Raw genomic sequence first — 12,997 nt, 5'->3', positions numbered from 1 at the left:
GGCCCTTGTATGACAATATGCCAAATTTTACAAGATTACGTGCGTAGGCGAACTTAGACCATTAAATATATGCAAAAGGTCTTGAGGACGATTTTATTTGAAACTCCTGTTTGCCTTGCTATACACTGGTTCAAAGTCCGCAGTGTTCATATCCGTTCCCTTGAAAGCAATCGCATCAGTGATTTGGACGATAATTCAACATAGATGAAAGACTTCCCTCCGCAATCCATGTATCTTTCCTCCCTGACCATCCATCAGACCATGAATATAAGATTCACCAACAAGTACGAAATACTTGGCGCCATCTGATCCCTCGACCTCTGAGGATCCTAATCCGCATCTTTGTAATACCCTTTCTAGTAAGCTCAATGGCTTGGTGTTTTTCGCTGGGCGAAGGACAAGCGTAACGTTGGCGCCGTCGAACACGCAAATGAGGTCGCCCGGCTTTGCATCTTGTGGGACCCAGCCCAGTCTGAGGGCTCGTAAGCGTGGTAGGTTAAATGCAGTTCCCGGTAGAGGCGAGGCTTTTTTCTTCCCATTTCGTATATCCCCCAAGTAGCGGAAGGTAGGACAAAAAGTCGCCCTCACTGAGGTGATGGACAGAGTTGTCAGAGGCCATGGTCTTCTTGCGCAGCTCACTGGGAATCATAACCTCCCACAGAATACTAAGTCGCTCGGCTTCAAGGTTCTCTGTGCCTTTCAAAGCAATATGCTTGCAGTTTTCCATCCAGACAACATTAGCCATCTCGTGGTCTGGCACTTTCTCAGAGCTGAAACGTTCCCTGGCTTCCGCCGCCTCTTTCCAAAGAGTCACCGCTCGTTCCTTTGCAATCTTTGTTTCGAGACCCACGACATAGTAGAGATGCTGCTTCATAACCTGGTCCCAGAATCTCGCAGAACCAAACTTGGCATTGGTTTTGAATTCCCTATTATCGAGCTCTGTCAGCTGCAGTCTTGACACAGCCACTTCCTCAACGCGGTCTACCATGAGCTCCTTTACCTGTAACACTTCCGGCTGGTCTGGTCTCCACAGTAATGATGGTTCTGCCATGCCAGAAGCCCTGTATGGCACTCATGTATCTGAACCTCCAGTGAGGCACCCAGGATGGTAGCTGACGACCAGAGTCCCACACCTTTCCACAGTACTATAGGCATGACAGGTTGCGTTTCTGCAACAAGCACCACCGAGCGAATCGGTGGTAGACCTCTTTGACAGGTACGGTGTAGTCCGGGACGACCTCCCAGTCTTCCTGTCTCAAATCACGCGCCAGATCTCTGAGAGCGTAGACCCTGTCCCTGTCATCCGTCGCTTCCCGTTGGCACCCTTCAACCACGAGGTCAAGGAGATTCTCAGAACGCCCGCCGTGCCTGGTGGTTCCCATAAACATTGTTCTTTCGAGCGCTACCAACCCGTTCCAGCCTTCACTAGTCAAAAGTGGTCCAATGATTCACTTCGGGATTTGTAAGCACCTCTGCAAGGGGCCTCAAGAAGGCTGTGAAGGTCATCTGGTCTGAGCCTTGTATAATTATAGCTTTGGACGCACTCAGGAACTCCTACAGCAGCATACGATTTAGCGCTTCATAGAGGTTTTATGAAACAGAGATGGTCTTGCCGCTGCAGACTATCTGTCGGACGTCGTGGTTATGACCCCAGGTGTACGACAGCGCCTCAAAGTGAGCCAGGCCATCCAGAGGAACGTTCTCTATCAGATGTCCCCACAGATTTACGAGCAGCTGTCTTCCTCAATATACTTTTCTACCAGCTTTGTATTAATCCTCATAATTGTCGGCTTCTTTGGAATCTCTCTATGCTTCCTTGGTATCTTTGATATTGTCATCCTGATGATCCATGGACCGAGAGATTTGGTCTTCGGTATGTCGCAGGGAGAAATGATGGAGAAACTAAAGATCATCGAGGCCAATTGAGTACGTGTACAACCAAGCATGATCTGAAAGTCATATCACGGATGCCTAGCTTGCCCTGCACTTTTGACATGACTAGTGGATCTTGACTACAATGTGGTATTGAACGGACCATCCATCAGCTTCCAAAAGGTTTATTATACATCGTAGTACATTGAGCAGCAGTTCACCCGTAGCCGACACAGTCGGTATTGAGTGGTTAACGGGGTCCTTGAGTCCACCGTTGACTCAGCGGACCGAATACAGATATAAGCTCAAGAGCGCCGGACTAGTGAATCTCGGTTGGTTGAACAAATGGCTCCTCGCCTCCTCGAGGCGTAGCTCAATATAGGCATCTCACAAAGAGTCGTGTGTCGATGAGCGCCCGTTCACGTACAACCTATCTGTCCAGTGAGGCAGAATTTCGGTGAGGTGGTGATAGGGAGGTGATAACGGCATGGAAAGGGAGTGCCAACGGAAGTTGCAAGAGAGATTAAGTCAACAAGAGAGAAGACTTAGATGGATTGATTCGCCGTTAGTAGAAGTCAGCAATAGACCCGCTAATCGCTCTCTCGGTTGGGCAACGTACAATCTGTTCACTTGCGGTCCCTTCAACGTGCTTGCTCTGCCTGAAATGAACCCTGCGCGATGCCAGTGCCACCTCTCAAACATGTTATCTGCAACTCCTACGATGATCGGTCAAGGAGGAGGCCAAATCCGCCTCAACTATCAATACCCTTGCATACAGCGTCCTCCAAGTCGCTGACGTGTCGGGTTTGATCAGAAGCAAATCTAGCGTTCAACAGCCAACCAGGTATTCACAACGCGGTCAAACTCATCCGGAAACCCACATCAGTGAGATATGGGCCAACCCAGACCTGTTGACCTTCGGTTCCCCAGCGTTTGGTCCTACCATGGCATAAGCGACGATATCAAGGGGTGAAGAAGCTCAAGTATCACTGTCTGCTCAAATCTTCAACGGCCGAGCGCCCGCACAGGAACGATACGGCGGTGGATTCGGTAAATCGAAGTGGAACAAGATCGAAAGCTCTTCGTCATCACTGGTCGTAAATGGTTGGGGAGGACTGTTGGTTGTCCACCGTAAGTGCCTGAGGTACTAGTAACTTAGTACCTACCTTAGTACTTAGAATGAGTTTGCATGAGGCGCTAGGTACACTACTTCCTGGGGAAAGGCGGGGTAACCCCACCACTAAAAATCAATTCCACTACCACGTATGCTGTTGTATGTACAAAATATAGGGCCTATCTTCACACTGGCCGGCCCTCTTGTGTATACTACCTAAAGCTACGATTATCTAACAGAGGGAAACACACAGGCGAGACACAGGCACTATAAATGGCAACAGATACCGCCCATGGGTTCCCAGATGACACAGTATTCATCAGGTTACTAGCTGCAAGTGCTCAATACCCAAAATCGGAAGCCATTGTTCATGAAAAGAATGGCCTCGAGAAGACGTACCCAGAACTGCTTAGCGACATTGTACATACACGCGACCTTCTCCGCGAACAGTTATCAGGATTTGATCAACAAGGCCTCCTGCGTGACCACCGTGTGTACATTGCAGTAGTTTCATGTAGCGTCTACGAGTTTATAATTGCTTTCTTCGCAGTCCGCGCCATCGGTGGCATTAGCGTTATCTTGCGTGAGTGCGCCACCTAAGGTAGCTAGCTGATTCAACGACTAGACTGACGCTCTTTCAGCATCTGGCATCCGTCCAGCTGAGGCCAACCTTATGCTGAAAGTCAGACCAGCTTGTATCCTTGCTGGCAACGGGTCTTTGGATACAGCCGCAGCCATATGCAGCATCATAAAGAACGAGAATGAGTCACATCATATCTTCCCGGTTCTAATATCGTCCCGCGCAAAGCCTCTGGGTGAAGCTATTCAACTCAAAATAAACTATGCATTGAGAATCGACTCAAAGCGCCCAGGCGCGGTGTTGTTTACTTCAGGCACCTCTGGTCCCCCCAAGGGCGTGGTTCTCCCAAGAGCATCTTTCCATTTCGGCCGCAATCTCGCTGAACCTGGCAGTGCTACTCTCGGCTACAAAGGAGTCCATTGGTGGACTGGCTGTAGGAAAGCACTGGAACCCGTGTTGTCTGGAAAGAAGCTCTATCATATTGGAGAAACGGCCAGTGCACGGGAAATTCTAGAGGCGCTTGGAACCTACCACATCACCACGGTAGGGTTTATACCAGCGGTTCTGCATGACATGAAAGAATACATATTGGCGAATCCCCCTGTGGAATCATGGTCCAGCTGTTTCAAGGGGCTATCCGCGATGTATTGTGGTGGTGCAACTCTTGAGCAGTCCAAGTTCCAGTTCTGGACCGAGCTCACAGGGTTGCCATTCTATATCGTCTATGGGGCGAATGAGCTAGGAGGTCGTGCCATTGGTGGCATGTCGGACAAAGAGGTAAGAAGAAGGCGCAGAAGTTAATCCACTATGCTTTTATAATAGTTGAAAGCTCACGCAAGTCATCGCAAGGGTTCAATAGGGCGTGCCGTCTCCGACACTGTGATAAAACTGTCAGAAGGGGATCATGGTGAAATTCTCGCCAAAAGCCCGAGAATGCTACTAGGGTATGATATCCAACAAAGTCAAAAGAAATACACAACCAATTACAGGAGCTTTTCAGACTGACCAATTCTCTAGTTACTTTGGCGATGATGAGCTTACTGAAGCTGCCTTTGATGACGAAGGATACTACAAAACGGGGGACCTCGCCGAGCTTAAGGATGGCCAATACTGGTTTCGCGGTCGAGCTTCTAGTGATTGTAGGTCTAGTTTACTTATGAGTTTCTCCAATTCCTTCAATGTGCCGGCCGAAAAGTCTAATACGCTTTGTATGGTAGATATCCGCTTTCGACAACTTCGAATCTCGATCCTGGCGGTAGAGAGCAGTCTACTGAAACTGCCGTACATCTCGGAGGCCTGCGTTCTTGCAATTCCCCATAGAGAAGCACGGCAGTTGTGTGGTGCCGCTGTAAGGTTCCAGAAAGGGAGCTTCGCTGAGCCTGGTGCTCCAACAGTACTTGCTCGGATCAGAGCTGATCTGGCCGTCAGCTTAGCTCCGTTCATGCTGCCTACCGTCTTGGCTGTGTTAGGGGAGGGACAGCAGCTTCCGAGGACACATTCAGGCAAGGTTATGAAAAGAGACGTTTTGAGAGACTGCTTTGGGGTAGCGGAGTGGTTTTCGGCCGAGACTATGGCGTCGGGGGTAGAGTTTTGGGGGAGTGACCTACCACACGTTGATGAGGCCGGAGCTAAACTGTGGGATCGCGGAGGGATGCAAGCTTCTAGTTGATGGTGCTTTTGTAAAGGTCAAATGTTTTGTATATTGTGCTCAAACATGTTGTGCACTCTCAACATCTAGTGACGTTGTTCTTATAGCGAAGCGAATTGTAGGTTTGCAAATACCATGCGCTTTATAGAGTAAATCTAAGTATCACCTATCATGCTACAGCTATCAATATGGGCAACAATGAGTGCCTTACAGCCAGCGAGGTTCCGTCAAGACCAAGCGTTAGCTGTTCTTCCAAGGGGCATGCCTTGGTCGTGATTTAGGCGTAGGCGCATATGTTGGACAGGACCAAGCCCGATGCCTCAAATGCACGATTCGCAAAACCCGTATACAACACCCAACACACTGGCTCAATGCAACGCCAAACAAGATTAGCAACAACATCACCTTCCAATGGATGTGTTATCCTTCCCTTGGGACTCATCCCCGGATCTACAGTGGGATCAACAACAGGGGCATCAGATCATGCACAATGGTGATACAACTAGAGACAAATAAACTCAAGACGAGTCATTCTCGAATAGCCTCGCGAGAATCTGGACATATTCACGTGTTGACATGACAGCTTCGACGATTTCCTACAGAGATCATCAACTCCGCATATCTTGAGGGACCGAGCACCATGATCTTCGTCTCGTCCTCGCTAGTAAACAATAGTGTCAGAACCGGTTCCTGGGGAGCAGACAACCGTTCCGATCGTGAGCTAAATGGAGTGAAGCTGAAACGAAGAACGGAATGCAGATCTTTTTTAAGAGGGCGGACGACGCTAGGAGACAAGCCACGGGTAACGGTAGACTAATAGGATGAGAGCATTCCCGGTAGACACTGTTTCCGGGATCGGGCGCTGCATGTGAGTTCCCCTGAACAATGAGTTTGTACTGTACGTACTCTAGAAGCATTGTCGTCGATCGTAGTGCTTTCACCCCAGGGTAATTGAACAATAGGAGAAAGGCGTCTTCGAGAAGTTGTCTGCATGTAATATCCAGGGCTTTGGCTCATATTGCTTTTTGCTCCTCCACATGGACATTCGTCATGCACTTCGCTTGACACGAGGCTGCACATCAATTTGGATGCTAAAATTATCTGCAAGGTTTCTTCAAGCCATATCTCATAAGAACCCTTGTAATGATGCTCGCAAAGGTCCCAAGAGCTGAAGATATCGCGGGGAAGTAGCTTGGGGTTGAGGTGGCTGAATGAAGTGCTCTGTGTAGCTTCCTGTTTGGCGGTAGTGATCGGCAGAGGATTGTTAGCTTGGCTGAGGTCTGAGGTTCAAGTCTGACATGTTATCAGATCCATGCCAGTAATCCTTAAAGCTGAGGTCTATGAGTACCAGGTCCAGGGGTGGTAAGCGAGGTCTCCTTTGTTAAGCCCAGCCTTGGAGATTTGATACCACATTTAACTCTCCATTTATCACATCACCAATGACAAAACTCAACAAAGTTGTTCCAGAAATCTCAACCAGATTATCAGGGATAAAACTCTCTCACCACTGCGACCACTCCCACTCCATCCTCACAATATCCTTCAGCACCCAATAACAAAGCAGACGATGCAAGCCTCACACGGCATATTCCCCACTAACCCCAGAATCCACCACGATCTACAACGGTCCACTTAGCGCAAACCTTGTCTCTCTCCCAATCCCATGGATGGGATCAGCCCTGTCGAGTAACGAATTTGCACGAGATCGACACGGGACCTGACTCGCTCTTTTCGATTCCGATTCGTGAGAGTTTGCCATGAGGCCTACGCTACAGCGGTAGATTAGGTAGGTTCTTAGTCTCTACGGCACAGGCTGGCTCCGTGCTCAGACCGTTTTTGTTCCCATTTATATTACGTAGCGGTCAAAAAGCTTGTAAGAACTAATAACTAGATCGGTGCTTGTTAAAGACATGGGAAACTTGAATGATGCTTGTTGATGTCTCCTTTCTTATTCTATATCTCCTCATGTTCTCCTCTCGGAATTGACAGTCGCTCAAACGGACAGTAACTCGCAGCCATGGCCAACAATGGCTTTGGATCGGGCCTTGAAGGCATATCCCAGACTACAATAACCGTCGTTCTCGTCTTCCTCGCCATATCGCTCTACAACGTCATTGAGCTCAACTTCATCATCTTTGGGACCTTCGAACGTCACTCCGGTCTCTACTTTTGGTCATTCCTCGTCTCAACATGGGGAATTGCTGTGTACTGCTGTGGTTTCTTCATCAAGTACTACGCCTCTTCAGCGCTGGGATATCTCGCGTCGACATTTATCTCAGTAGGATGGGTAGCCATGGTGTCGGGCCAGTCGCTCGTGCTATGGTCGAGACTGCATCTCGTTCTGAGGAATAGATTCAGACTAAAGGCTGTGCTGTACATGATCATTGTTAATGGCGTTCTTATGCATGGAGCTGTTATTCCCATGATCTATGGCTCTTTTTCACCGAATACAAATATGTGGAAGCAGCCATACTCCATCATGGAGAAGATCCAAGTCACCGTCTTCTTCATACAAGAGATCATCATCTCATGCTTCTACATCTACGAAACTGTCAAGATGATGCGTCTGGAACGCACAATGGGCAACAAGCGTGGAAGTCGTCGTCTGATGAACCATCTCGTCTACGTCAACATCCTCATCATTCTTCTCGACATCACCATCCTCGGCCTTGAGTACGCCAATCAGTACCAGTACCAAACATCCTACAAAGCCTTTGTCTACAGCACAAAACTCAAGCTCGAGTTCACTATTCTTAACCGTCTCGTTGAGATGACTACAGGTAACAAGGATGCTAGCTCTGGACCACGGAGTCACACCACTGGTATGACGACAGGAAACAAGACGAATATCGCGCTTGATACATTCATCAGTAATACTCTTGACAAGCCACCCGGTGATATATCGTATAGGGCTTATGTCATGGGTGGTGATGAACGACAGGCTCCTCGTCAGACACCCCGTGATGATGAAGTTGTCATGACTACTGAAGTCATCGTCCAACGGGAAGAGAGAGGAGAGGATGATGGTATGAGCATGGGCGGAAAGTCATCGGCTGAATCTACGATTGGGACATCAAAAGGACATCATTACGAAAGTGAGGGGTTATCGAAATCTTCATCAGAAATACATCTAGCGTCACGAGGCTTTTAATCAGGACAGGGACATCACGACTGCTTAACCCGACATTTTCTTCATGTACACATTATTATATATACCCGGTGTTACGAAACCACAACACTACATATTCTATACAACAAGCACATACATACATTCATCTTCAGCATAATATTCCGTGACTGTTTTCACTCTCAGAAGAATGAGTAATGGCGGCAACGTTCATTCCAAGCCACTTACCCGCTGCCGGGATTCGGCGTTGGAAGTATCTGTCAGTTAAACTATGTTCAGTTAAGCTTCGTACTAGCCGTCGCAGCATTCGTTTCCGTGTAGGATTGCGAACATGGGAATCTGGAGTTTGGCGGTGTCATGACTCTTTGACTGCGACCATGTAGCTTTGGCTAGTCGGGGAATTGGAGCATTGATGCTACTTTATTCTAGAAGACGGCCAACTTTATCATTGGTCCTACGATCATGCGCCAGGCATGTAAGTTTTGGAGAAGGTAGCTGGCGAAGGTGATGAGGAACTGACTGGTGAAGAGAAGATTATGACAGATGTTTGTATTGAAGCCATTGTTTCCCCTTGTTCAGTGCAATCCAGGCTGTAATTGCCTTTTTCGTCTTCATTAGGTGGTATCCTACCTGACGGATCATATCCGTAGGGACAATACTTTGTCTGGCTTGAGGCTCCCATTGTTTAGTCCGAACAGTGAGCTTCACACAACAGCACAACATGTAAGTGAACTCAGCGACCGTTCACGGAAGCATTATCCTGCACAATATCAGAATTCATGAATACACGAGCATCAAAGAAGCACCGTCTCTCATAAATATGTATCTGAAGCCCCAAATGCATCTCCCATCCATCATCATCATCCTCCACCACAGCGCCATTCAGGTATCTCCCCCCAATACCTGATAGCAAACATGCCTTCCTTCCAAAAAATCACCTTCGGAGTCGAGCTGGAACTCATGACCCCCGTCCCAGACTCCTACCGCATGTGGCGCTTCATCTCCCCCTCCGCAGCAGCCCGCTTCAACGTGGCAGACCTCCTCGCGAAGCGAACCTCCCTCCCCATCGCAGTGCAATGCTGTCATCCTTTCGCTGACAGATGCACTATCTGCGCTTCAGTCCCCAAGGAGAACCAATTCGGCGGCGATTGTGTGGTACAGTTCCCAAACATACTGTCTTATGGAGATGTCGTCCCGGCGCGTTGTTTCATGTTCAAGTCTGAGTTTCTTGAACTCGTTCATCCGCTGAGTAAGAAACGGGATTGGGATGGTGTGGAGATAACGACTCCTGTTTTTGGCGCTGGTGAGTTGGACAATGGACTTGATACTATGAAGACTGCTCTGACGAACCTTCGACAGCTGGGTCTTGAAATCTCTGCTGATGATTCATGCGGTATGCATGTCCACGTTGGTGTTGAAACAGGTATGACCATTCTTCTCGCCCAAAAGATCACAACTCTAGTAATCCTTTTGGAGACCACTCTTCTTCTCCGTCTCGTCGCGCCCCCACGCTGGAAAGGCGCTTTTTCAATGCCAATCTGCGAGCACTCATCTTTAGCAATGGACATGGATCTTCACAAGCCCCTCGAAGACCCTACTCTTCTCAACCAGCATGTTCCTTGTATGAGCACCATGAAACGAGGTAAGTGGAACAACTGGTATCCTAAACACATCTACAAGATGCTCTACGGCGTATGGGGCAGCACCATCCTCGCTGAGCTCAGTCTTCGTCTCAAAAAGGCACGTATGAACCGCTGCGGCTTCGCCCTGTCGTTACGAGGGTATAAGATATGTGATGGAGAGACTTATAAGATAAATGACGAAGATACTCTTGAAGGGTCTCCTACGACTGTGGAGTTTCGATACTCGCAGATGACGTTTGATCATGAGCTTTTACGGAACTGGACGGAGATTCTTGCGAGGATTGTTGTGATTGCGCAGGGTGATGCGGGTGAGTTTAAGAGTTGTGTGGAGGATATTATCAGCATTAATGGGAGGGATGATAAAGATGTTTGGAAGGGGTTGATGACGGATGTTCTTGGGCTGGGACATCGTGTTCCGCAGTGGGAAGAGCGGTTGAAGCGTTTTGAGAGGGGTGAGTATATTTCTCATCTTGATGATGAGCTTCTTCTCAAGTCTCTTTGAGTGCTAATCTATGGAGGGTGTTGCTTTATCAGCTGGCTGTTGATTTGGGAATTCAGGTAAGTCAATCAACGAACAAGTAGTGATTTATGGATGAAATAATTACACAGAATGTAATTACTCGCATTTATCCACCTAATATCGTGGTTCAGGTAAAATGTGAAGTCTCATGAAATGGTACAGGGTATATTGACGCCATCCCGATCTAAGAATGCAACCCACCCACGAGCCTAAGATCTCAGATCTACTTGGCAAAGGCTTGACAAATAGAATATCCATGAAAAACATGTTCAACAAATCCTTCGACCCGCTTCTCTCAAGATATTCCCTAGTTACCTCCCTCACTTATCCCCGTCCACATCCCGAGATGTCAGTATCAATCGTCGATGGTTGACGTGGCTGTCGTGATGTCATGTCCCAAAGCAGGGCATCATGAATATCCCGATAAGCCAATCATCGTGATTTCAATGGTAATCGACCCTCGACCCTCAAGCCTTGTTCACCGCGTCATAGACAGCCCTCACCAAATGAATTAACGCCGGATCTCGATGAGAGGCTGGATACATGACAGGATGAACTGTCCGGGGAAAATGTGGCTTATATATAAGACCGACCTCCATCGTGAACTACCACCGTAAAGCCTCAAGTCTTAGTTCCTTTAAAATCAGAAAAAAATGGCACCTTCAGCAACAGACACCTCCTTCGCAGCCCACGTAGCAAACCAATTCCAATCCTACGAATCAGACCGTCAAGCTACGTCTAAAGAAACCCTCTACACCACCTCCAACGGCGTCCCCATCGCACATCCCTACGAGACCCAACGAGCTGGTGAAAATGGCCCTCTCCTCCTGCAAGACTTCCACCTGATCGATCTCCTCTCGCACTTTGACCGTGAGCGTATTCCCGAGCGTGTTGTCCACGCAAAAGGAAGTGGTGCGCATGGTTATTTTGAGTGTACGGACCCGCTGGATGATTTGTGCCTGGCGGATATCCTGTCGGAGAAGGGGAAGAAATGTTCGGTTAGTATGAGGTTTTCGACCGTGGGTGGTGAGTCGGGATCGCATGATATGGCAAGAGATCCTAGGGGCTTTTCGGTTAAGATGAGGACTGATGAGGGTGTAAGTTGCCTAAGTGAATTGGTGTGGTGAGATGCTGACTTTTGCAGAATTGGGATATGGTCTTCAACAACACGCCTGTTTTCTTCTTGAGAGACCCGGCCAAGTTCCCTCACTTTATTCATACCCAGAAGAGAGACCCAAGTAAGTTTATTCACGAATTTATGTGTATGATCGTGTGGCTAACGTGTAAGGCACTCATCTCACTCACGCCGACGACTCATTCATGTTCTGGGACTACCTCTCCCAGAACCCCGAGTCAATTCACCAAGTCATGATCCTCATGGGAGATAGGGGGATCCCGAAGAACTATAGACAAATTCACGGTTATAGCGGACATACCTTTAAGCTCATCAATAAGGCCGGTGAATGGGTCTACTGCCAAATCCACCTGAAGTCGATGCAGGGTATTGACTTTGTCACCCAAGAGGACTCGGCCGAGTACTCGCCCGATAACTCACAGAAGGATTTGTATGAGGCTATCCAGAATGGGGACTATCCCAAGTGGACTCTCGAGGTTCAGACCATGACTCCCACGGAAGCTGAGGAGTTGTGGGAGAAGCAGAAGATCAACGTCTTTGACCTTACTCACGTCTGGCCCCAGAAGCAATTCCCTCTCCGAAAGGTCGGAGAGTTTACTCTCAATGAGAACGCAATCAACTATTTTGCCGAAGTTGAGCAGATTGCTTTCAATCCTTCTCATCTTCCCCCCGGCGTTGAGCCTTCGGCTGATCCCGTTCTCCAATCCCGGTTGTTCTCTTACCCGGATACCCACCGCCATCGTCTTGGTGTAAACTACCAACAACTTCCCGTCAATGCGACACGTACAGGTTATCAATTCGGTAACTTCCAGCGTGATGGCCAGATGGCGTTTTATAACCAGGGCGCGCGTCCTAACTATCTCTCCTCCATTGACCCTATCAAGTTCAAGTCCCGCGCTGTGGATCTAGACAAGACTCATGGTCACTTCATTGGCGAAGCTGTTACGTTCCTCACTGAGATCCGACCCGAGGATTTCAACGCCCCTCGCGCACTTTGGCGAAATGTCTTTGATGAGCCAGCCCGTGAGAGGTTCATCAACAATGTCACTGGCAAGATGAAGCTGTGTAAGCAGGAGGAGCCGCTGAAGCGACAGATTGCTATCTTCCGGGAAGTTGATCCTGAGATCGCTGAGAGACTAGAGAAATCAACAGGCATCAAAGGATACGACGGAATTGCCAACTTGTCCTTTAATGGCACGCATAATGGCATGGCTTCTGATGCAAAGAACAAGCTTGCGAATGGAATTGTGGATAAGAACAAGAGTCCTGCTGCTCGCCAAGGTGCGCCTGGTGCTGGGGCTCATGGCAGTTTGGTAGCAAACGGAAAGTCAAACGGTGTAAATGGACATTAAATAGTT

At 48.4% G+C, this 12,997-nt stretch overlaps 5 protein-coding genes across 5 annotated transcripts; 4 read left to right on the top strand and 1 right to left on the bottom strand.

Moving 5' to 3' along the window:
- Window positions 1-496: 496 nt before the first annotated feature.
- Window positions 497-1,051, bottom strand: FSUBG_2358 (uncharacterized protein; the record flags this gene model as incomplete). Its single annotated transcript, XM_036680121.1, has 1 exon — window positions 497-1,051. One exon carries the CDS (start codon window positions 1,049-1,051, stop codon window positions 497-499), a length of 555 nt encoding a protein of 184 aa, XP_036542277.1.
- Window positions 1,052-1,105: 54 nt separating this feature from the next.
- On the top strand, window positions 1,106-5,235 carry FSUBG_2357 (acetyl synthetase; the record flags this gene model as incomplete). The annotated part of the gene is made up of 9 exons (XM_036680120.1): window positions 1,106-1,108; window positions 1,161-1,462; window positions 1,602-1,873; window positions 2,827-3,003; window positions 3,270-3,569; window positions 3,628-4,343; window positions 4,389-4,510; window positions 4,584-4,705; window positions 4,784-5,235. The coding sequence occupies 9 exons, from the start codon at window positions 1,106-1,108 to the stop codon at window positions 5,233-5,235; spliced, it is 2,466 nt and encodes an 821-aa protein (XP_036542276.1).
- A 1,996-nt stretch (window positions 5,236-7,231) lies between these two features.
- On the top strand, window positions 7,232-8,365 carry FSUBG_2356 (uncharacterized protein; the record flags this gene model as incomplete). Its single annotated transcript, XM_036680119.1, has 1 exon — window positions 7,232-8,365. One exon carries the CDS (start codon window positions 7,232-7,234, stop codon window positions 8,363-8,365), a length of 1,134 nt encoding a protein of 377 aa, XP_036542275.1.
- An 891-nt stretch (window positions 8,366-9,256) lies between these two features.
- FSUBG_2355 (uncharacterized protein) lies at window positions 9,257-10,486 on the top strand (the record flags this gene model as incomplete). Its single annotated transcript, XM_036680118.1, has 1 exon — window positions 9,257-10,486. One exon carries the CDS (start codon window positions 9,257-9,259, stop codon window positions 10,484-10,486), a length of 1,230 nt encoding a protein of 409 aa, XP_036542274.1.
- A 671-nt stretch (window positions 10,487-11,157) lies between these two features.
- FSUBG_2354 (catalase) lies at window positions 11,158-12,991 on the top strand (the record flags this gene model as incomplete). Its single annotated transcript, XM_036680117.1, has 3 exons — window positions 11,158-11,601; window positions 11,649-11,742; window positions 11,793-12,991. 3 exons carry the CDS (start codon window positions 11,158-11,160, stop codon window positions 12,989-12,991), a joined length of 1,737 nt encoding a protein of 578 aa, XP_036542273.1.
- Between the last annotated feature and the right edge of the window lie 6 nt (window positions 12,992-12,997).

Source organism: Fusarium subglutinans, assembly GCF_013396075.1.
Source record: "Fusarium subglutinans strain NRRL 66333 chromosome Unknown NRRL66333_c0000019, whole genome shotgun sequence".
Lineage (NCBI taxonomy): Eukaryota > Fungi > Ascomycota > Sordariomycetes > Hypocreales > Nectriaceae > Fusarium > Fusarium subglutinans.
This window is presented reverse-complemented; position numbering and strand designations above follow the sequence as displayed.